This window comes from Pelmatolapia mariae, linkage group LG10_11 (assembly GCF_036321145.2).
Source record: "Pelmatolapia mariae isolate MD_Pm_ZW linkage group LG10_11, Pm_UMD_F_2, whole genome shotgun sequence".
Lineage (NCBI taxonomy): Eukaryota > Metazoa > Chordata > Actinopteri > Cichliformes > Cichlidae > Pelmatolapia > Pelmatolapia mariae.
The window spans coordinates 52,319,453-52,341,518 of record NC_086236.1 but is presented as its reverse complement, the minus strand read 5'-3'; the positions used below and the strand labels follow the sequence as shown (position 1 = coordinate 52,341,518).

Here is a 22,066-nt window from a genome sequence, read left to right as displayed (position 1 = left end):
GAATCTAGGTCGCGTCACTAGACTTTTAGCTACTTTACCTCTTTATTAAAAACACGTGGCTGCAGTTACAAAGACCAGATTGCATGTTAGATAAATGATGTGCCGAAAGACTTCAGGAGCCAATATTGGCTGGCCTTTCTATTAAACGTTGACGTGATCGGGGTGCCAGTTAAACAAGACATCAGACCTTTAGCTCATGTGATTTAGAATTAAAGTATTTGGCACTCCTTCCTCTAAAGCATCTCCATCTTAGGTCATAAGCGTACTACTCTCTGATTTCACAACACTGTGACTAATGCTGGTTAACACTGAACATATCTTGCTTTGCTCTATACTATGACAAATCTGCCAGACAATGACCACACAACTGGAAATCACAAGCACCTCAGAAGGCAGGAATGTGAAGAATCTACAACAACATAGGAGCGTAATATCCCAGAAGTCCTTCTGCCTGAGAGGTGACGGGACTAACAGGCGAAAGCCTTCAGAAGTCTTGATGTGATTGATGAGCCCAGACCAGGCCAAGCATCAGACAGCAACTCTGACCCTGCACACTGTAAACAGAGCTTAATGGAGGGCTCTAACCCTTTCCCTCACATGCATGGAAGTAGGCAAACAGACACCAATAAGTGTGTGAATATGAACACAAGGATACACAAGTACAAGTGCAAAGGTAGGTAAACACGCTCGCTCTTGCAGGATGTAAATGTAAGAGAATAAATAACACATCTTTAGCTTTCTTTAGGTTCCTCTTTTTTAAAAATAGCATGACGCTAACATTGTCTGGACACAGTTGTTATGTCTGCACGCAAAGAAACAATTTACTGAAATATGAATATGAAAGGCCCAGTCAAACTTTAAACAAAGGCAAAACCTTAAATGGCTAAACACTTCATAAAAATGCATAACGCAATCAAAAGTGCACAAAATAAAATAATGTTCCACCTCAAGCCGTTTACTACATATGAAAGGAGACTCCACTCACAAATGTATACACGGCGTTTCCTGCTCTTCACTTTGCACCTTAAGTAGAAGTTGTCAGGCTAAAAGCAATATTTAAAACAGGCCCTGCAGGTGACGTTTGAACAGTTTGTCCCCTGGCTGCCTCCGTCCACTCAGTGGTGCAAACACTGAAGCAACAACAGATGGAAAGCTCATGAGAGAGAGAGAAAGAGAAAGAGGATCCAAATACGATCTGATAGAAACTGCTGACATCTCTTACGGTCACAACAAACTACTGTCATATGCAATATGTTCTATATTACTACAGCTTATTTACCTCTCAGACTGAAAGAGGAAATAAGTTGCTTTAACCACTTTTTTAAAAAACAGAAGCATCCAGCCCAGACTCTATGACTACCCTTACCGCAGTATTTTTCCAGTACATGTCTCATCAGACTTCCTCTCTGACTGACAGCTACAGAGTGGGACTGTCAACAATAAAAGAAAAAAAAAACAATCAGAAGAGGAAGTACAGTATTTTTAGCAATGCCTAAAAATCTAAAAATGCATTGTGTAAGTTCTATTTTAGCTCTGCTCGGGCGGGAGGGAAGAATGTGCTGTGCTTGAACTGCGAGACGTGGCAGTACAAGTGTATTCTTAAACTGCGTCCAAGCTTCAAATTCAGGCAAGGGAGACATATGGCTGAGGAGTGTGAGTCACACCGCAGGTAAAAGCACCGTGCAGCTGATGGAGCACGGAATGGGCAGAAGATGAGTCAACGGCTTTAAACCTGAGCTCACTGAGATACTGCCTGAAGACAAATAATCTTTGACTCAAATATATAACATACCAGTCATGTGAATGGCTGAGTGCACCCAAACTTTTGACTGATACTGTTTATTTAGAACACTCAGCAATTTTTTTAAAGAAGTTGTAAAATCATGTGTACTTTCATCCTTCAAGGATCGCTGTGTGTTTTTAGTCTACTCAAAGCAGAAAATCACTGAACATGATAATGAAACTTCCCATATGGAAAGGGAATAGAAAAAACTTATAAAAGACTTGCATAAGATTTGGCTTACTTCATATAGTGAATCATATAAGGCTTATATGATTTACTCATGAAAGTGGCCACTTACTCATTACTTTCATATATTGTTTTAGTAAGTATCCAAAACATACAAGTTTCATTTATATAATTTTTCAAGGGATCTTATATCTGTTTTCACTCTTGTATGCTTTTCATACAAGTTTCACACAAGACAGATACAAACCTTATAAGATTTATATATATCTTGTCCATATGGGTTAAAAGAAATTAAATTTAATTGAAAAGCTTTTATTGTGTAGATTCTTTATTGTTCAAGGTTAAAACATTTTGAAATAACTCACTAATTTCCTGAAGCTTAATAGCTTAATAGTCTAGCACTGGCAGCTCTTCATATTTTCTTTAGATCACAACTGAATTATGCAACACTTAAACAGCACAACAAGTGGCGGGAATGGGAATCAGCACTGGTCCATCTACGCCCCCACCCTCACCTATGGTCACAGGCTTTGGGTAGTGACCAAAAGAGGGAGAGCGAGAGATAAAAGTGGTAGAAATGAGCTTTCTCCAAAGGGTGGCCTTTTCCTTAGAGACAGGGTGAGGAGTTCAGCTATCCGTGAGGGGCTCAGAGTAGAGCCGCTACTCCTCGACATCGAAAGGACTGAGTTGCGATGGTTTGGGCAACTGATAAGGATGCCTACTGGGTGAGGTGTTCTGGACATGTCCCATTGGGGGGAGACAATGGGGCACACCCAGGACACATTGGAGAGATTATATCTCTCGACTGGCCTGGGAATGCCTTTGTGTTCCGAGTGGACAAACTGGAGGAGGTGGCCAGGAAGAGGGAGATCTGGACTCTCCTTAGGCTGCTGCCTCAGCGTCCCGGCCCCAGATAAGCAGAAGAAAATGGATGGATGGATGAATAAAGAGCACATTAAGAAAAAAAAAACATCTTCAAAACAAGAACATTGGTTAATATCTTCAAAACAAGAACATTGGCTGATAGCTTAGAAAGGACAAAATACACTGTCTGCTGGGAGAGACACCATGTCCTGCACACGCTCAGTGTGAAAACAATCTGTTTAGTCCGCTACCTCGGAAATTCACATCACCGCTTATGAATAAACAATATGACTGAGTGATCATTTACAGTCAGAACACCCAACCCCCAACCCCACACACACACACACACACACACATGTCTGGTTTGCTATCCTCGTGGGGACATCCCATTGACATAATGCTTTCCCTAGCCCCTTACCCTAACCCTAACCATTAAAAATGAATGCCTAACCCTAACCCTTACCCTAAACCTAACCATAACCTAATTGTAACCCTGACAGTAAAACCGCATTTTGAGTGTGAAAATTGCTTTCAACCCCGAGGGGACCTGGATTTTGGTCCCCACGGTGCAGAAAGTCCCCACCAGGATAGTAAAAGTCAGATTTTGGTCCCCACCAGGATAGTACGAACCCGTACACACACACACACACACACACACACACACACACACACACACACACACACACAAAGAGCAAATACTTATCTTAGCTGATATCTGTGCACTCTTAAACTGTTTTTCAGACATTAACTTTAGACAATCTCAGGAGTCAAGGGTCAGGATTATGTCCATAGTTGTTCTTTTGCATATGAAATAGTCCCCTTGGCATGTGTTTGTGTTACCATTAATACTCTGTATTGGTTGAAGTAGCTGCCTGGAAGGAACGTGCAGCAGGCAGCCCACAGGATGCCCACTTGCTAGCAATGAATAAACCAGACAGGTATTAGCTGTTCACACATCAATAGCTGGCAGCTTGGGAACTGGCAGGTTAAAGACCAGCTTGTGTGTGATCCAGCTGTGCAGGAGGTTTGCCATGTTCCCTTCTGCTAGTTAGGTCTTAGAAAAGTTCAGGACTGTTGTGTAAGTGTGAAAACAACTTTAGCACATAAGTGGGCGTCAGTTCCAGCACCAGGAAGTGTGACAGTGTAATATTATGGTAAATGGTAAATGGCCTGTATTTGCATAGCGCTTTTACTTAGTCCCTATGGACCCCAAAGTGCTTTACACTACATTCAGTCATTCACCCATTCACACACTGATGATGGCAAGCTACATTGTAGCCACAGCTGCCCTGGGGCGCACTGACAGAGGCGAGGCTGCCGGACACTGGCACCACCGGGCCCTCTGACCACCACCAGTAGGCAACGGGTGAAATGTCTTGCCCAAGGACACAACGACCGAGACTGTTGGAGCCGGGGCTCGAACCAGCAACCTTCTGATTACAAGACGAACTGCCAACTCTTGAGCCACGATCTCATAATATTATGAGAAAAACGCATTAGGGTTTCATCTTAATCAACTATACAACCATCACCCGTTTACACTACACACTGTAAAACATGTGTAACACAATAGATACACTGTAACAGACTTAAGACCCATCCACATACGAAGCAGATCACTGGGTAGCTGACAGTTTAGTCACTAGTGGCTGCTCTGTTTGTGTATTGTAGGTAAATGTCGTCTGTATTTCCATTCAGTCAGGTTGGTAAACAGCTGCATTAGAAGTCACTTCAAATGCCTCAGAGATAAGATCAATTTAATTCAATACCTGCTTGCTTTGCATCAGTTATAAGTTGCTAAGTTTCACTGACGTTTTATGATCTCCGATCGCCATGTCAATGCATGCCTTTTACTTTGTGTACGCTAGTTAGGGGACTATATAAGATAAGATAAGATAAGATAAGATAACCTTTATTAGTCCCACACGTGGGAAATTTGTTTTAATTAAAGTGCGAGTTTAAGTATCATCCCAAGTGCTGCGACAGAACACAAAGGGACTTCAATAAAGAATTCATAACAACAATTTTCTCGGGGTAATTTACATTGTAGGGATTTGGCAGCTGGGATTTATTTGTTATGGACATCATGTAATGAAGATATAAAACTGACATCTGGCGTATACAACAACCAGCCATGAGAAACTCGTACTGTCAACTGCAGAGGGTAAACCTTAACAACTTCCAGACCAACTTCAGTACTAACTGCAGAAGCACTATAATGGACACCCATGAATGCTGTGCCTGTAAATGTTGGTGGTATAAAGCTTTAGGGCTACTCGGGTAAGCCTGACTGAATAAGTGCAGACATCACCGATGGACGACCGTATTCAGTCATTAGATGAAAACTGTCAATCACATAATGCTGCCTCTTGCTCAGTTAAAGCACTAATAAACTGAATCTGCTGAAAACATGTGTTGGATATGTACAAGTTACCATGTTAAAATCTACCTAAACAACTGTGCAGTAAAGAGCACCGATGTGTGCTTTGTGAACTTTTAACAACAGGATGTTTCATCATCATCCATTGCCATTTCTGAGTCATGTGTGGAAATGAGGGGTTTATTTTTATTGTCTGCTGCATGTCGATTACTGGACCTACTGCTGACCATCATGACTCATCCTTGCAGCTGATTCATGAAACAAATCTGAAACTTTCAAAAGCCTCATCCTACCTACAGTAGATCAGCAGCTATTTAGGTCAATGCAAAGATGACTCGTCTGAGTGCCTGGACTGATTAACAACCATGAAGCCGCTTTTGAATAGTTGAAATCGAGAATGATGGAGGACACGCAGGGGAAAAAGAACAGCTAGAAGAGATGGTAGGGGGAATAATGAAGGAGGTTAGAAAGAGATGGGAAGAAAACACAAATAATGATAGAGATATAATAATATCAGGAAGATCTGAAAGACTAGGTGAGGCAGAAAGAGGGTTGGGGCTGTACCTGTGCTGCTGTGTTCCATTCATGCATCACTCTGAGAGCAGCGTGTCTGCGCTGGCCCCCTAGGAGATTAATTAGGAGCCTCAGCTAGCAGAGGAGCTGCTGAGATAGGCACCCAGCTTAACACCGAAGATAAATTACCTTGGCTGAAAGCTCAAAGTTCAGCTATTTTACCACATACAAAAACAGACTGAGGATTTTGGAGGTCCAAAACTGCGTCAGTACCTGGTGTAATAGGAGGGAGAAAGGGGGGCAGCCATCGCTTTCTTTCTATACTGTATACATTTGGCTATAGGTTCACTATTTTTGGGAGGGGTGAAGGAAGATTAGTACTCAAAGCAAAGTTTTGAATTTTTTACTGACCAGACTCAAGCCGCTGAATATTTCAACTCTTCCTGGATGAAATATCTCCATATAAATCTTCATCAAAGTCAGTTACCCAGCTATGTGACTGCAGAATCAGGTGCACTATCAACATTAAATCTGAGGTCACCAAAATAATTCAGTTTCTAGGAGCAAAAATAGGACGGTTACATGACAAGATGTTTACAGATAACTTTTAGAGCATCAAAAGAAATGTCTTAGGGAGAAACATTATAAAGAGAAGGTCAAATCTGGTCAGGTTTCTTTCAGGGTCGTAAGTAAAAAAAATAAATTGCTGGAACACTCAAGGCTGCACCCAGGGGAACAGGAAACTAGATGTTACTGACAAAGTATCATATAACATACTTAAATCCCTCCCACTGATTCCACATATTCCTTATTTCTATATCACTGCAGGCTACCTCGGTCACTGTTGCCCTTTTTTGTTTGACTGATCATCATCTCAGCCTTAATACTTAGAGGCCGGTGCTGAGTCACAAAGATCGCTGTGCAACTGCATGTGAAACATAATGAGGACAGATGGGGGTGGGGAGACACAAGTGAAATTTATTATCAGGTAAAACGCTACCAGCCATGCTACAAAAATGGTTTCAGGGGCTCAATGAGTATGAAGTGTTTTATAAAGCCATTACCTCACATCAGCTAAAGTTGCAAACAACAGAAACAAAATTTGTTTTTTTATTTAAAGTGGATTCACAACACCATAAGGCTGAAAACAATATTTAAAATTAAAATATTAACAAGCAGAAAAAGGAAGGAATGAAAAAGCATCCCACCTGCAGATCAGCAGCACAAATAGCAATTACACTGAAATTACAGGCTGCCCTCTTCAGAGGCGAGTTGGAAGATAAGTTTATGAAGAAATACACACGTGGTGAAAGTATGAAGATGGATTTTCAATAAGCTTGCAACATTAGACTGCTTAACTATCTGCTTTTTTATCTGCATGGAAGCTGCTTTACTGAGGTGTTTAGGAAATAAACTGCATCTCTGTCAAGCTTAAAACATAATGCACATGGAAGAAAGGATAAAAAAAAAATTAACATAATAAGTCAAGTTGATGAATGATTGAGTGACAATGCCTTAAATGACTACATGTAAAAGCCTAATAGTGTTTTTTAAAAGTATTTCAAAATTTACATTTAAAGTTCATGTAAACTATCAAATAAACTCAACAATTCTCTGTTGCTTAGTAACAACATAGTATAACAAGAGCGAAAACCTCTGCCACTCTTTGGTTAGTGTTTACTTTTAAAGGAATGATACTGTATTTTCTATATATTGGTTTTTGTTAGCCTGTCCTGTCCAAGGTAGTTGGGATAGGCTCCAGCCCCCCCGTGATCCTGACAAGGATAAGCAGTAGAGAAAGGATGGATGGATATATTCATTTAGTCTTATGCTTGTGGTAAAAAAATCAGATAAGGGTACCGTGACAGATGTTTAGGTTGATTACACAAACATTATGTAGGTTGACATTTACTGATTTGTAAGTAACTGAACATGAATATCTTGAGCTTAATATTTAATATTATACTACAGTATATATAAAAACAGGCAGCTCGTTTTATTTCTCTCAACAATACGTTCTTTGATGATATAACACATTTTTTACCACACATTTTCAACTTGAATGAAAGGCAGATGTGAAATGTAAAAGTGAGGTCAGATATATGATATATATTTTATATGTCGACAATACACACTTGTAAGAATCATAGTTTCTAAGCTATAAGGCTTTCTTGTCAGTTTTAAACCAATAGATCATTGAGTGGAGCTTGAAGACCTTGGTGGATGTGAGTCAAATTAGAATGGCTTGTTAACGAGACCCCACTTTACAAGTTTTATCAGAATTCATTCAAAACTTTTCGAACTATCCTGTTTAACGACGCACACAAATACTGCCAGAAACATAACTTCATTGAAGGAGGTAATTATTTCTTCTTAACATCTAATTAACTAGTGATTAAAAAGCATTTCTTGATGCATTACTGAACCTGAGCCTGAATTAGAATCAGCTTAACTGGCCAAGCATGCAAGGACTGTGACTGTTTTCAGAATGAACACAAAGAAAAAGAGAAATAAACTCATAAAATTGACTCCCATGTGTCCACCGTTTGCTTTGTACTGCTCACTCAGTTCCTCTTACAACCCTGCGAACTTAGAAAGTAAATTTCCATCACTTCAGGTAGCATATTTATGCAGCAGTTAGCAGTTGTTGGTCAAAGCATATTAAAGCACTCCTACTTCCTGTAAAGTGTACCGTCTTGCACTGTGGACCGAGAGAATGACGACTGAGAGCCAGAGCTGCCAAATTTGTACACACTACTCATGGCGGTCACCTGGGAGCACATCCATTCCACCTGACTAACCAGTGTTTGTCAAAGCCAGAGTCGTGCTGCTTGGCTGATCTACCCATCCCCCATTGGCACTGCACACACAACCCCCCCCAAAAAAACTAAAAGAAAAATCAGCCATGCTTTTGAATGCACCTTTGAAACGGGCAATGAGCCTCCCAGCACAGCGCACAACAAAGTAGGACACAAGACAACTTAGCAGTGTACGTGCTGGTGCAGAAACAAATACAGATACTGAAAGGGAGATGCATGCACACTCTTACTAACTCCCTCTGATGCACTTAAAAGCAATGAGTAAAATATTGATAGCCTGAGGAGGTCCGGGCTGCTCAGTATGTGCTCTGTACGCACGAGGAAAGAAAGTATGTTCATGTGTCTGCTAAAATGAGTATCTTCAAAATTTGTATCCATATAAAAGTCAGAATAAATGCCATTTGTTTCTACTGTTCTCAAAATTGAACTTCAGAGGGTTCATCTTATTCAGCAACAAAAACCTTCTTCATTGTCAAAAACATTAGCATCTCCTAGCTTATATAAAAATCATATATAATAGCTGCAAAGACAGGCTAATTGTCATATTGATGTGATTAACAGTTAGTACAGTTATTAACCCGCAGAGATAAGGCAGCAGCCCATGTGCCAGTTAAATCACGAGCCGGGGAGTGGTGGGGGACAGCACAACGCCACGTGAGCGTACCATCTCTCCACTTTCTCGCTCGTCCCTCCTCATCATACACATGCATTCATCCCCCCCGCTGTGGTATTGGAGAAAGCGCTAATGGACAGAAGTGATTACTGGCCACCTTAAGGTTGAATAGGCGAGATGAATAGGTGTTGAACGCTTCAAGATACGGTCACAGCCTCGCAGGGGGAGTGGACGAATCGACTGACCTTCGCATGAACAGACCAGACTCCAATCTGTCATCCACAAACTTCGCTGCACACCACCTGCTAGGCTGTCTTTTCACACTGTGTGGCACCAGGTAATGAGTAATTTTGAAAAGAAAGCAAGATGGAAAAAAAAACAAACCGAAAAAACAGAAAAACTTGCAAAGTGTAGAATAGCGAAAGCCCCTTTTCCACAGCAGATAAATACACATTACTACTTTCAGCTACAACACACCCTTTCTTGTTCATATCTCGCACGTGCACGTGGTCTCACATGTTCTCACGTGCACCCGGAAACAAATACAAAACAACTGCAGATGGCAATAGTAAAAAAATCATAGTCAAAAGAGCATCAAACGAAAAAAAAGTGACAAATATTGAAAATTGTGTTTTAGTTGTGTTTGGAAGGATCAAATCCAGTTTCCCAGAATGAAAACATGAAAACACAAATTTGCACATCATAAGCACAACAAATGAGCAGCTTTGGGCTCGGAAAGGATAACTCAAACTGAGTAAAATATCAAAGAAAAGAATAAAGGGAGGTAAGCAAAAAGGGGAGAGAGGAGTTGAATTCACTGTTACCTAGAGAAAAGAGAAAACATTGTTAATAGTATTTTCTTCAGCTCAAAGCCCTTGCACTAAAAAAAAAAAAAATCTGAGGGGAAACTGGAAATAGAAGAATTAGTACTTGGTATCAAGAACAGAGCGAGACGAAGCAAAGTCAACACAGAGACAACGAGAGGCCACGGGACAGATGCAACACTGAACAGTGGGAGCACGCTGGCTGTGTGACTGGATGCCCTACCTGTTTGGCTGAGTTGAGAGGTACTCCGGCTCTTGCGCGACATGCCAACCATGGCCTGCATTTTGGCACCAATGCTGGAGCGCCTCTTCTTGTCGTCAGTGCCTACCGTGCCAACCGCCGTGTCCGACTGACTGCCGTCCGTCTTCTCCAGGTTACACATGTCGCCACTGATGCTTGTGCTCTTGGTCATGTTCATCCCACCCGACGAGCCCATCTGCCTGTTTTTCATTTTGGATGCAAAGTCACTGTCAGCCACCACCATAGATGGGGGGGAGGGAAGGGGACAGGTGAAGACAGAGAAGAGAGGACAGGGCAGAGAAGGGGAGAGAGGAAGCCAGTGGAGGGGGATGTGAATGGAGAGATGATGGAGGAGGAAACAGAAGGAGAGGATGGAAGAGGAGAGGAGAGGGATAGTAGATGACAAGGTGTGGGGTGAAAAGGAGAAAAGGACAGAGTTCAGGTACAGGAGTTCATGACTTACAGTATAGATGAGGTTAACACTGATGTAGTGTATATTCTAAAGCCTTTTCATGCAGTGAAAGACCAACCATAGTCTGCTCTCCAGCTCTCTAAATTGTTTTGTAAAGATTTTGAAGCCGTTTGGGAAATCGGGAGTAACATAGAGTTAATACTCTGCATTTTATCTGTTAGGTTATTTAGTTTTTTGATTTAAGATGTCTAAAGATACTAATCAACTAAGACTTTGGTAGTACTCTGAGTATTAATTTAATAATCAAAGTATTAATTTATTAAATGAAAAGTTCACGGACATCCACAAGTAGGTAAGAGCTGTGATCAAGCGCTCAAAGCCGCACACAGAAAAGTTGCCTGTCATCAGCATTATTCTCCAGCTCCTGCAGTTTGAAAGGAAATAGGCCAGTGTTCAAATGAGGGTCCTATTTTAGCCCTGCCAGTAAAATTATCTTTAAGAGACAAATTACATTCTGTATCATAGGCTCTGAATTCTTAATGGGATAAGTTACGTGTAGCACCCTGAGGCTACTGCTCATTAATTTAAGTGTCTGACCTCCATCATGTAACTGTGTTGCAAAGACCGCTCATAGAAAGATGTGCTGGGTAAAACGGGAGAAGGTTTAATAAATTCTGACAACTGATTCCATCAATTAGTTCAATCGTACTCCAAATTTCACATATATCAGACACTCTGGTGTATTCAATAAACGCTGGAGTTTATGTCTGATATGGTTGCGACATTTCATTATCCTGCGCATGAACACAGTGATGCTTTTAGTTTAGACAATCAGCCGTGCCAAAACATCAGCAGTCGACCAGGCCTTCGTCTGTCTCACGCACATTCTCAGGCAGTTAGCTCATAAACAACATATGGAACCGTCATGAATGTGTGAGCACGTAGTAATGGCTGCTCACGTCACTCCTTGCTATGCTGGCGTGGATAGTATACACTGGCACATGCGTATCCTGTTTTGGCGGTCCGCACTTCATATTTTGTTTTTCAGCTGCTGTTGGTGAAATAAATCAGGTGTGCTGTTAAAGAGCACCTCGTACCCCAGCCAGCAGTAGCAAACCTTTTGTTTACACCAGTTCTAGCACCAGTGGCTTCTGTTAAGTATCAGCCTGTGCTTCAACACATAAATATTGAATGCTTATTGGGAGATTAGCGCCTTTGATCGGTTATTGCAGCCCAGAGGCTTTGAAGACGACTTCAAGCGCTCGGCCGGCACCACGGGCCCGTGTGCTACAGGTGACATTCTAAAATATGCTCTTTCACCATCATCGCAGTGAGGCTGCATTTCATCTGCTCCGCACACGGTGATCCCGCTGCCTCTTTCATTACATCAGCACAGCAGCGAGGTCAGGGGGGATCGTGGCCTCTAACAATGATTGCCAGCTGAGGTTAAAATGCATGAGCGCAGAGGCTTTCAATTAGAAATTTATGTTCTGTAAAATATTTAACGACACAAAATAGGAAATGAGATGAAATGTATTCTTCTGATGGAATAAATGTCTCGTCTAATTCCCTACTTGTCTAATAAAACACACAGTGCCTGTCACCATGTTTATATCAAAGGCAAACTTTAATCCTTCTCTAGGAGGAAGGCCAATAATAATATTTAATCTAAAGTGATGAACACTGCCGGTACGTGGACACATTCTACCAATTATCGGAACAAAGGACAGATGAATTATACCCAAACCACTAAGGGTCTATGATGGTTTGTTCCCTAAAGGGTGAACTTGCAACTGGATTGAATACACATTCGGTTCTAACTGAATTGACGGCGCTTTTATTTTTTGTTTGGTTTTTTTGTCAAAATGCACAAACATCTGCTCTTAATGGACACACTGTTCTAAAGTAAATCATAGTCTCACGATTCTTACATACTCTCATAAACCGGTGTAAAAGGACACCTTACTTTGATTGTCCTCAATAAAAACAAGTGCATAAAATCTCTCGCACCTCCTCTCATTACAGTTTCGCCACTCTCTGAACAGGTCTTGGCACTCAATCCAGGGTTGCTGTGTAAATATGCCTACTTGGAAAACTGGGTCTCTCCAGGGATTTCTGAATTTCAACCTCAGCTCAAAGAACACAGAGCTCCTCATCATGCAGATTGCTCACCATGCATTTTCATCTAGGCCAACATGTTCCCAAAGCATAACCCACCCCAAAATACCTTCGAAATCTTTGGTGTTGCAAAAATGTAGACAGGTTTTGCTACACAAAGCTGTCTTTAATAGGCCAATCTCCATACGGTATCATGTATCGATCATTTTCAGAAACGATGGTAAAAATTTAAATAAAGTCTTCTAAAAGGAAATGAGTTTTTAGATACTTAGCAACATTGGGGTGAAATATACATTTTATTTATTTAGTCTCACTGACAACAAGGAAGGAGCAGCTGTTATTAAAGGTGAATCATAAATGATGTATGGAAAAGTGCAGGTACCATGGCAACCGTGCCCCAAATCAGAGCATTAGCATGCGTTCATGCCTGCCAACACAGCTACAAGTTTTTTTCTGTGGTTTTTTTTTTGCAGAGGTTGCAGTGAGCAGAATTGAAGTGATTAATTAAAGTCTGGATATCATATTTATCTTAAGCTGTAACTTGGATACGACAGTCTCGTTCAGATCAGAGATTTTCGCTTCTGTCTTCAAAGGACTAAAAACACACACGGCTATCATGATGTTCGCATGCCAAGCCTGTTTAATGTGTAGCAGATGTGTATTTACACTGTGACCTCAATACATAGGAGATGACTCATAAATAGATGTAGCTGGTGGCCATGTTTCTGCTAAATCACACTGCTTTACTACTTTCACACACAGATAAGGAGAGCAGCGAATGCATCTTTTGTAACTTGAAGCACATCGCATGTCACTTGCTGACTCCTCAAATCATCTCGATACATGTGATTGACTGTTTTCAGTATTCTGACTTCAAATCTGGAGGCTCTCATAGAAAAGCTTTTTTACCTATAGATATTCTCTGCTTGATTACGGTTCAAGTTCTGAGATTTGTGGCTTCAATGCCCAGTGGCACAATTGACTATGCAGTGGCATGAATAACAGATACGCTGAATAATATCCTCCTCAACTTCCTTCCTTTTTCTCTAAAGCAGTATCGAGGTTTAAAACACATACAGTACGTATCTTTGTCAGTGCAAAGGAAGCTTTTTTTTTGAGGGAGCGGTCACCTAGGAAGTGGTGTCCTCGATTAAATAACAGCCAATTATTTTCAAAATAAAGATAAAGATCAAACAGCATATACATTTTAACACGACATACAATTTAGACGTAACATGAAAAACTGCAAGCTGTATGTGTGCGCCAACAGAAAGCTTAGATTATTACTATCAATATTTTAAAACATTTTTATAGTCTAACAATATAATCATAGACTGTATACAAAAGATGGACATTAGTTATGTATGTGAAAAATTAAGCCAATGCAGAAGTGCTTTATCGCTCAATCACACTGGAGTAAAACTAGGACAGCAGCTTTCTTGTGACTAGACTAGAGTTTGCCCAGGGACTTCACTGAATATTTTTGCTGTTTGAGACCAAACGCACATATTTGACCAATTAATTGCCGGGAGATTCAACATTCATCACCTGTAAACACTAGATGACTACTTTCAATTGCAAGTTGACTGCACAGGTCGCCTGGTGGAACGCAACACATTTCCAAAATAGTCCAAATTGGATTGACTGCAAACACTCAGACAGTTTGGTGGAGGTTTGCAAAAAATGTTGTGTAACGTGTCTTAATATGTCTATGTAATTTGAAATAATGCTAATTCCTGTGTATGTACATGACAACAGATGAGAAGTTTTTCCAAATTATTACAATTATTATGATAAATAAATTGCATGTAATTCCCAAATTTAGCCAATTCAATAGCAGACTGACTCTGCCTTATTGTCGTTTTATCACCATTTTGATGGGCTAAAGTTGATTTAAGACTGACTGCAAGTGGTTGCAGACCTGGTACCCAGGTCTGCAGAGATGAGAGATAAGTTCAGTCATAAGCCGCAAAAAGTTTGGTTGTGCCATAGCCTTCAACAACTGCTTTCCCTAGTGTGAATGCAGCATTAAATATGCAGTCTTTCAAATGGCCTGCAGTACATGACTTCTGTGGTTGCTTTTAAATCTTAATAAACAACTTTAATAAAACCCGAATAATTACTACAGATCTTAATAATCACTGCTACTTAATAACCACATGTTTCACAGCTGGATTTTGTTTGGAAAAATATTGTTTGCAATGATTATTTTGTTAATACCTTTGGCTAAACAACCATTTACACCAAACCTTTGATTTGACCTAGTCTACATAGCATGTTAATATTATGTTAATGTGACATGCTCTATCTCAAAGATCCTAAGATCTTTGTGATAGATGTGACATGCAGCAATTTTGTTTTTTCTATTGTGTGCAGCTGCAAAAATCATGACTCAGTGAGCAAACCTGAATGAATAAAATGACACAGAGTGTTTGATTTTTTATCTGCGCGTCTCTTTTTCTCTCAAAAAGCAGAATATTATATTACTCACAACTAAGTGGAATATCAATTTATACTGTAGCTGTCATGAAGGAAAAAGGGTTGATCACACAGATGAGAGTTGTCAGCATTTTTTAAAGTAGGACCAAATGAGCTCACTTTCAGTCAAAATAAAACACATTGCAACTGCAGCATTGTAGCTTAAATCAAATCTCTGGGACGCGTGTGCTCAAGTCGGGTTTTTCAAATCACATTTGTACGTTTCCGGTGAATTCACTGAAAGTGATTACCCCGTGGTCATCAGTATGAGGTTTGTGATGTGACACATAAAAACAGGGAAATATCGAGGAGTAGCTGGAGACAAGGAGGAGGTTTGAGTCGACAAGTTGCACGTGCAAAACATGACTGCAGGGGAGCAAGTGAAGAACATGGACTGATAAAATATTGATGCAGCATCCCAACACAACACAGCACACACAATAAAGCAATATACACAGCAGCTTCAGAGCAAACCGATGGATGAGTGGGCAAAGCGTTAAGACTTCCTAATCTTCTGTTTGCACTGTATAATCCACGATCCACTGTGTAAGTCCAATTTACTTACACTTCAGTGGATCTGCTCCTGTTTCTGCATGTGCATTTAGCCTCCTACGCGCATGTGCAGAGTGCACCTTCTCAATCAGACGGTGCACACTAGTGTAGAGTTAATCACGCGTGAGAGGGTGTAGCTTTTATCTTAATGTGTTTTCTGTTAAGACCGAGGGGCAGAACTAATGTTGGTGAGAAGCGCTTGCTTGGATCCTGCTGTGAATGTGATTTGATAGTAAAGACATCTTATCAGGAGTGCAAGCTAAGCTTCTTTCTGTTGGCCTTCCAAATAAATTTTGCTCTTGAATTTGCTCTTGACACAATTTTCAGACCTGCTAGTCCAGCACAGTGCAAAAATAAAACCACAGTCTCTTGTGGTTTACCAGGAAATAGTGTCATGTTAAATATAGTCTTAACATGTCAGAAGCCAAGCTTCTAATATGCCAAGGCAAGAAGCCAAAGCTCACTAAACATTTAGACATGAATGTCCACTCAGAAAAACAACAGCTTTTATGATGTGTAGTAAAATATCAACAGTTCACCTAACCTCTGATTTAAATAAGTCTTCAACTTTATATTTACTGTACATCTCTATGCACACTGTGAATGTGTGAATGTGACTATTATTATTATTATTATTATTATTATTATTATTATCACCTGTATGTTTAATACAGGGAGGCACTTTGTTGAACCTCTTAGCAAATCAAAAAGTGATGTTTAAGAGGGTCTTGCAGTACACCTTGTGGTAATGCTGGATTTACAGTACTGCATTAAATCTGTGCCATAACCTGGTGCTCACTTTCTCATAAATGTCTCATAAATATTGATCAGCAAAAGGCTGATACCTATGTAAAACATAAAGCAACAGGCTGTGATTGTATCTAGCACACTAATAATCCTAATAGTATTTTTCCATAGTAAACAAGCAGTTTTTCTTGTTTTCATTGCTCTTTTTCATTGGTTCAAAGGTCTTCTCTGCTTCCTGCACATTGGTAAAAGTAACTGTTGTTTAAAAGCATGAAACATGAAGAGCTCAGTTTTCCTCGTGGTGTCAGAGCATTGCAGGCATACGGTAAAAGCAAGCTCTGATTAAGTGCAGTACTATAAATTCAGGATAAAGATTATTCTTTAGATAGTAACTGTAAAGTTCACATTATCTGATGTGTGAACAGGCTGCATGGACACCAACTGTTTTCATGTCACTGCAATTATACACTGCTCAAAAACGTTAAAAGGAACACTTTAAAAATACATTCGATCCCAATGGGATGTGTGCATGACTGACAACACTGGGGCATGCGCTTATTGAGATGACCACTGCTGTCCTGGGAGATCTCCCCCAAAATCTGGACCAGAGTATTACTCAGCTCGTCGACAATCTGAGGTGCAACTTGGCAGCGTGGACTGAGTAAAACATAATGTCCCAGAGGTGCTCTGTTGGATGTAGGTCAGTTGAGCGTGGAGGCCAGTCAGTAGTATCAATTTCTTCATCCTCCAGGAATAGTGTGCTTACTCTAATTACATGAGGCCGGGCATTGTTGTGCATCAGGAGGACCCACTGCACCAGTATAAGTTCTGACAATGTGTCCAAGAATTGCATCCTGATACCTAACGGCCGTCAGGGTGTGTGAGCCTGTGGGTCCCTCCATGGATTATGCCTCCCCAGACCATCAAGGACCCACCACCAAATTGGCCATGCTGAACGATGTTACCCTTCCACGTCTGTCACATGGGCTCAGAATGAACCTGCTCTCATCTCTGAAAAGCACAGGGCACCAGAGGTGGAGCTGCTGATTCTGGTATTCTATGGCAAATGCCAATCAGGCTCCAGTGCTGAACAGTGAGCACAGGGGCCACTTGAGGACGTCGGGCCCTCAGGTCACCCTCATGATGTCTGTTTTTGATTGTTTGGTCAGAGACATTCACACCAGCAGTCTCCTGGAAGTCATTTTGTAGGTCTGGCAGCACACATCCTGTTCCTACGTGCACAAAAGAGCAGATACCAGTCCTGCTGATGGGATAAGGACCTTCTACGGCCCTGTCCAGCTCTCTTAGAGTAAGTGGCTGTCTCCTAGAATCTCCTCCATGCTCTTGAGACTGTGCTGGGAGACACAAAAATCCTTCTGGCTATGTCACACATTGATGTGCCATCCTAGGGGAGTTGGACTATCTGTGCAAGCTCTGTAGGGTCCAGGTACCACCTCATGCTACCAGTAGTGACACTGACCCTTGCCAAATGCAAAACTATTGAAAAAACAGTCAGAAAAGATGAGGGAAAAACGTCACTGGTCTCTACCTGGAAAACCATTCCTGTTTTTGAGGTTGTCTCATTGTTGCCCCTCTAATGCACCTGTTGATAATTTCATTACCATCAAAGAAAAGGTTTAACACCAACCCACAAGTTGAACTGACTTGATGCTCTGATTAAAAAGTGTTCCTTTATCTTTTTTAAGCAGTGTAAAATATTAATGCTACCCTACCTTAGTATTGTTAAAGGTCAACAGGGCCACAGTTACACCATCATCAAGGTAAAGAGAGGAGGGTAGTCACCACACTCTGTCTTGCACGTCCTCATGTAAATGTGCAAAAGACAGTCATCCATTGGGATCTATAGTGGGATCTATACTACTGTTAGTAGTTTTCTTCATCATTGTTAGTCTACAGTTTGAAGCTGCTACACATGTGTTACCTGAGGTCAGTCTCTGAGATACTCCTTTGGTGCAAGTCCTCTTCTTTCTCCACCAAATCCTTCTGATGCTCTTCGCCTGCGTCTACCTTTCCCTCCCACCCCTTCCCCCCTCTCTGCACCCTTCCTTCTTTACTAGCCCCTCTGCCTTTTTCTCCTGCCTCCTCTTCCTCCCTCACTTCTCCTAACTGCTCATCCCCCTCCCGAGAATGGCTCCTCGATCGCAACTGGCTGAAGATGGAAACAGAGGCACAAAGAGCAGCACATGCAAAGCCAAAAGAAACAAAAAAAAAACAGAAAAAAACAAACAAAGCGTGAACAATGTCAACAACAAAAGAGAGACGAACACAGAGATGCAACGCAGCCATGATCAAAAGCAGATTGATTCTAAATCACAGAAGAACTAACGTAGACTTAAAGCAAAGCACCATGCAGAGGAGTTTGTTTTTGCTTTGATATGAGACGACACCCAAAGACTAGAAATATGTTTAATGTTTCAGTGACTACTGCCAGATATGGACAAACTTCCCCCACAGCGTGAAGGAACAGAGTTCAACCACTTGGCTCCAGATTCTCTAAAATGGAGCCAAACTTGAACTCATCACAGGGAGAAAATGACACGCAGCGCTACAGGAGGGGCATTTTCTCCTCGAGTTTAACCATGTGCAAACAGTTTCAAATCTGAAAACGTCTGGACATGGTAATGAATATGGGGTTCACAGCTGAGGGGGGCGGGGTTTGTCCATTCCAGCTTGATGGTAATTTAAAGAGCGGCACAAAGTTTGCATCAGCCTACCGGATCTTGCGGTTTCCTTGCGGCCTTTCTGACTGGACAGACATGTAGCTCGTGCTGCTGAACCGAGAGGCACTACTGGTTCTCGACACAGCGGACACGTCGCTTACATCACTGTCCGACGACTTGGCTGACAAGTTGTCGGAGCCCCGTGGATCTCTGCCTGAACGCTGCAAAGAGGGCAAAAAATAAGACATAAAGTATGGCGACATCAGATATCACAAGTTTGGGTTTTTTTGAGCAGTCAACAATTTTAACAAGTACAAAATGTTGTTGCTAAAATAGTCCCAATGAAAACTTCAACAAGTTACCAAAGGGTATAGATTTCTAAAATGACTTCTACGTCTTTGCCTTGCAAGAGAAAACTATTTGATCAAGACAAGCAGTATTTCAGAAATATGCTGTTGAATGTAAATAAAAGAGAAAAAATATGCACACTATTTTTACGTTAGGCATATTAGGTGAGCGACTTTAAAGGTCAGTATTTTAATTATGTAGTGGGAAAAGATTGGGCTTGCAGTTAGATAACGCAGGGGTTCATGGTTTGAGATTTGGTCTTACCAGGTTCAGAGACTAGGAAAAGTTATAAATGACATCCACAATTTCAGCTTGACTTTCATTTTTGTGTACAAAAGGCTGGAATGGCACACGAAAGCATGTCTTCCTTTCATTCAGCTTCTGATCAGCATCCATCGTTTGTGTGTGTGTTGCAGGTTTTCACAGGTTTGTCTTGTTGATAGTGATGCTGGTATTTTAATTGACTTTTTACATTTGAGCTAATTTATGCTTTGGATCTATCTAGCATGGATATATTAGATGGTAAATGGACTGTTACTTAAATTGTGCTTTTCTAATCTAACTGAGCACCTAAAGCACTTGTTACTACAATTCTCATTCTCCCAGTCAGTGTTTTTTGTGCAAGATCTTGTCTAACATTTGCACATTTACTCACACTCTTTATAAACAAACATGATACATGTTTTAGAGTAACAAGTAAAATGAATTCTGAAAACTAGATTTTTGAATCAGGGCCCACCCACTAAAAGGGAACTAGGGCCAAAAAATAAAACTGTTGTCAAAGTGACAAAACTGCAGATTCTTCAATGGCCCCTTGAAGATGTCACACAAGCAAGCTCCTATGTTAAAATGCCCAGTTTCACAGCAGAAATAAACCTAACATTGGTCAATCTTCAACATCAAAAGAGCCATTTTAGCTCCTCCCAACAAACTACGAGAGAAAAAGTGCAGCACACGCGTGTAACGTGGATTAACATGTTTATTTTCTATGAGTTTTTAACTTGAATATGTCAACCTCTGCCTGCTCTTGCATTACTGTGTTCGATTAACAATGCAGACAAAGAAATAATGCGCACATTTGTGACTGATTAAACTTGTGATAAAGTTTACAAGAAGCTGTTGATCAATCACAGTCCATACAGTGTTGTTGCCAGAGACCAAAGATGGAACATTCGTCAGCAACTGTTCAATAAACTAAATTTTTTGGATATTGTTTTGAAAGATATTTGCAGGCACTTAAGTTAAGCTAGCAAACATTGGAAATATTAGAAAGTCCAGTTGTTCTTGATTGCATCACAGCACACCTGGGAACCTCGGTCTGCGCCGTTGGTTTCCTTTTTGCACGCTCTTTTCTTTTTCTAACAACTACCCAGTTTAAAGTTATGCCTAGCAGTGTGACAGATTTGTGTGATAACAATTGGTTGTAGGTGCAATATGGCTTGCCAACAGCCTGTCCATGAAATATGTAATCCAGTTTTGCTGATTGGCTAGTAATACTGGAAGGCTTTTTTGTGTGTTACATAGAATTGCTCATAACAGGTGTTTATGTCTGTGTGATGTACGTTCCTAACCAATGTGTGATAGCATTAGCTGACAACTTAGGACTCCAAAGATTCATCCAAATATGGTCACTCCTGGCTCTGAAACACCCAGATGGCAACAACTAAAACGCTATTTTCCAGGCTTCAAAACGGGACTTCATAAAACAAAGATTCTTGTCATATCTTGTCAATTGTTTATATACAGGCTAAGGCTCTCATACAAAGCAGGGCTACAGGGATTAAGTAATAAGATGGTTTATAACTTACTTCAGCATGCAAAACTAATTTGCAAAAGTCATTCCCTGTATGCCCGCTTCTTAATGCTTGTGATGTGTAATTTTACTGCTAATTTTTTAGGGTATGATTTCCACTGGTGAAGAAGCTGAATGTCTAACTAAAAACGAACACTTTTCAGTGGAAGACTGGGTGGAGCAAAATCAGGGTTGTGCTCTGAGAACTTGTCCCACAGAGACTGTCAATGACTTGGTCAACTTTCCAAAAATTAAAAACAACTTGAGGTATCATCCTTCTGATTAACTGGATGAGAACCAGAATGCATCGCAGACATACAAGCATGAGGACTTGTAGAGTGCGATCTAAAAACTGCACCCACGCTGAAAACAGTCGAAAGTGGCACAAGAAGATGATCTTAAACAGGCGATCGCCCAAATTTCAATCAGGTAATGTGTTTGTTTTCCATTTTTGAAGACTTGTGATCTCATGTAATTGTACTCTTAATACTTCATGTACATTTTACTAAAAAAAATTAATGAATAATATTCTGATTTACACATACAAAGTTTTGCATGAGTACTTAACCATAAGTGGCAGGAAGACAGTTACCATATACTGTTTAATCCAGTGACAGTCAATTGGCTCACAAAGTCGGATTCTACTCAACTAACTTTATACACAGGCTTTCCTGGAAGCTGAACTGGGCTGGGATGATCTTGGCACAGACTTAGT

General features: G+C 40.7%; 1 protein-coding gene across 30 annotated transcripts in view; it reads right to left on the bottom strand.

Moving 5' to 3' along the window:
- Positions 1 to 22,066, bottom strand: part of rims2a (regulating synaptic membrane exocytosis 2a) — a 151,950-nt gene that overhangs the window by 11,128 nt on the left and 118,756 nt on the right. For 25 of the 30 annotated variants that reach the window (XM_063485107.1, XM_063485116.1, XM_063485120.1 and 22 more), the window contains 3 exons: positions 19,266 to 19,432; positions 18,473 to 18,700; positions 10,206 to 10,423 (listed from right to left, as the gene is read on the bottom strand). In XM_063485107.1, coding sequence (XP_063341177.1) covers positions 10,206 to 10,423; positions 18,473 to 18,700; positions 19,266 to 19,432 — 613 coding nt within the window. Of the gene's footprint in view, positions 1 to 10,205; positions 10,451 to 18,472; positions 18,701 to 19,265; positions 19,433 to 22,066 lie in introns of all 30 variants that reach the window. The other 5 variants (XM_063485118.1, XM_063485133.1, XM_063485132.1 and 2 more) reach the window with 2 other exon arrangements.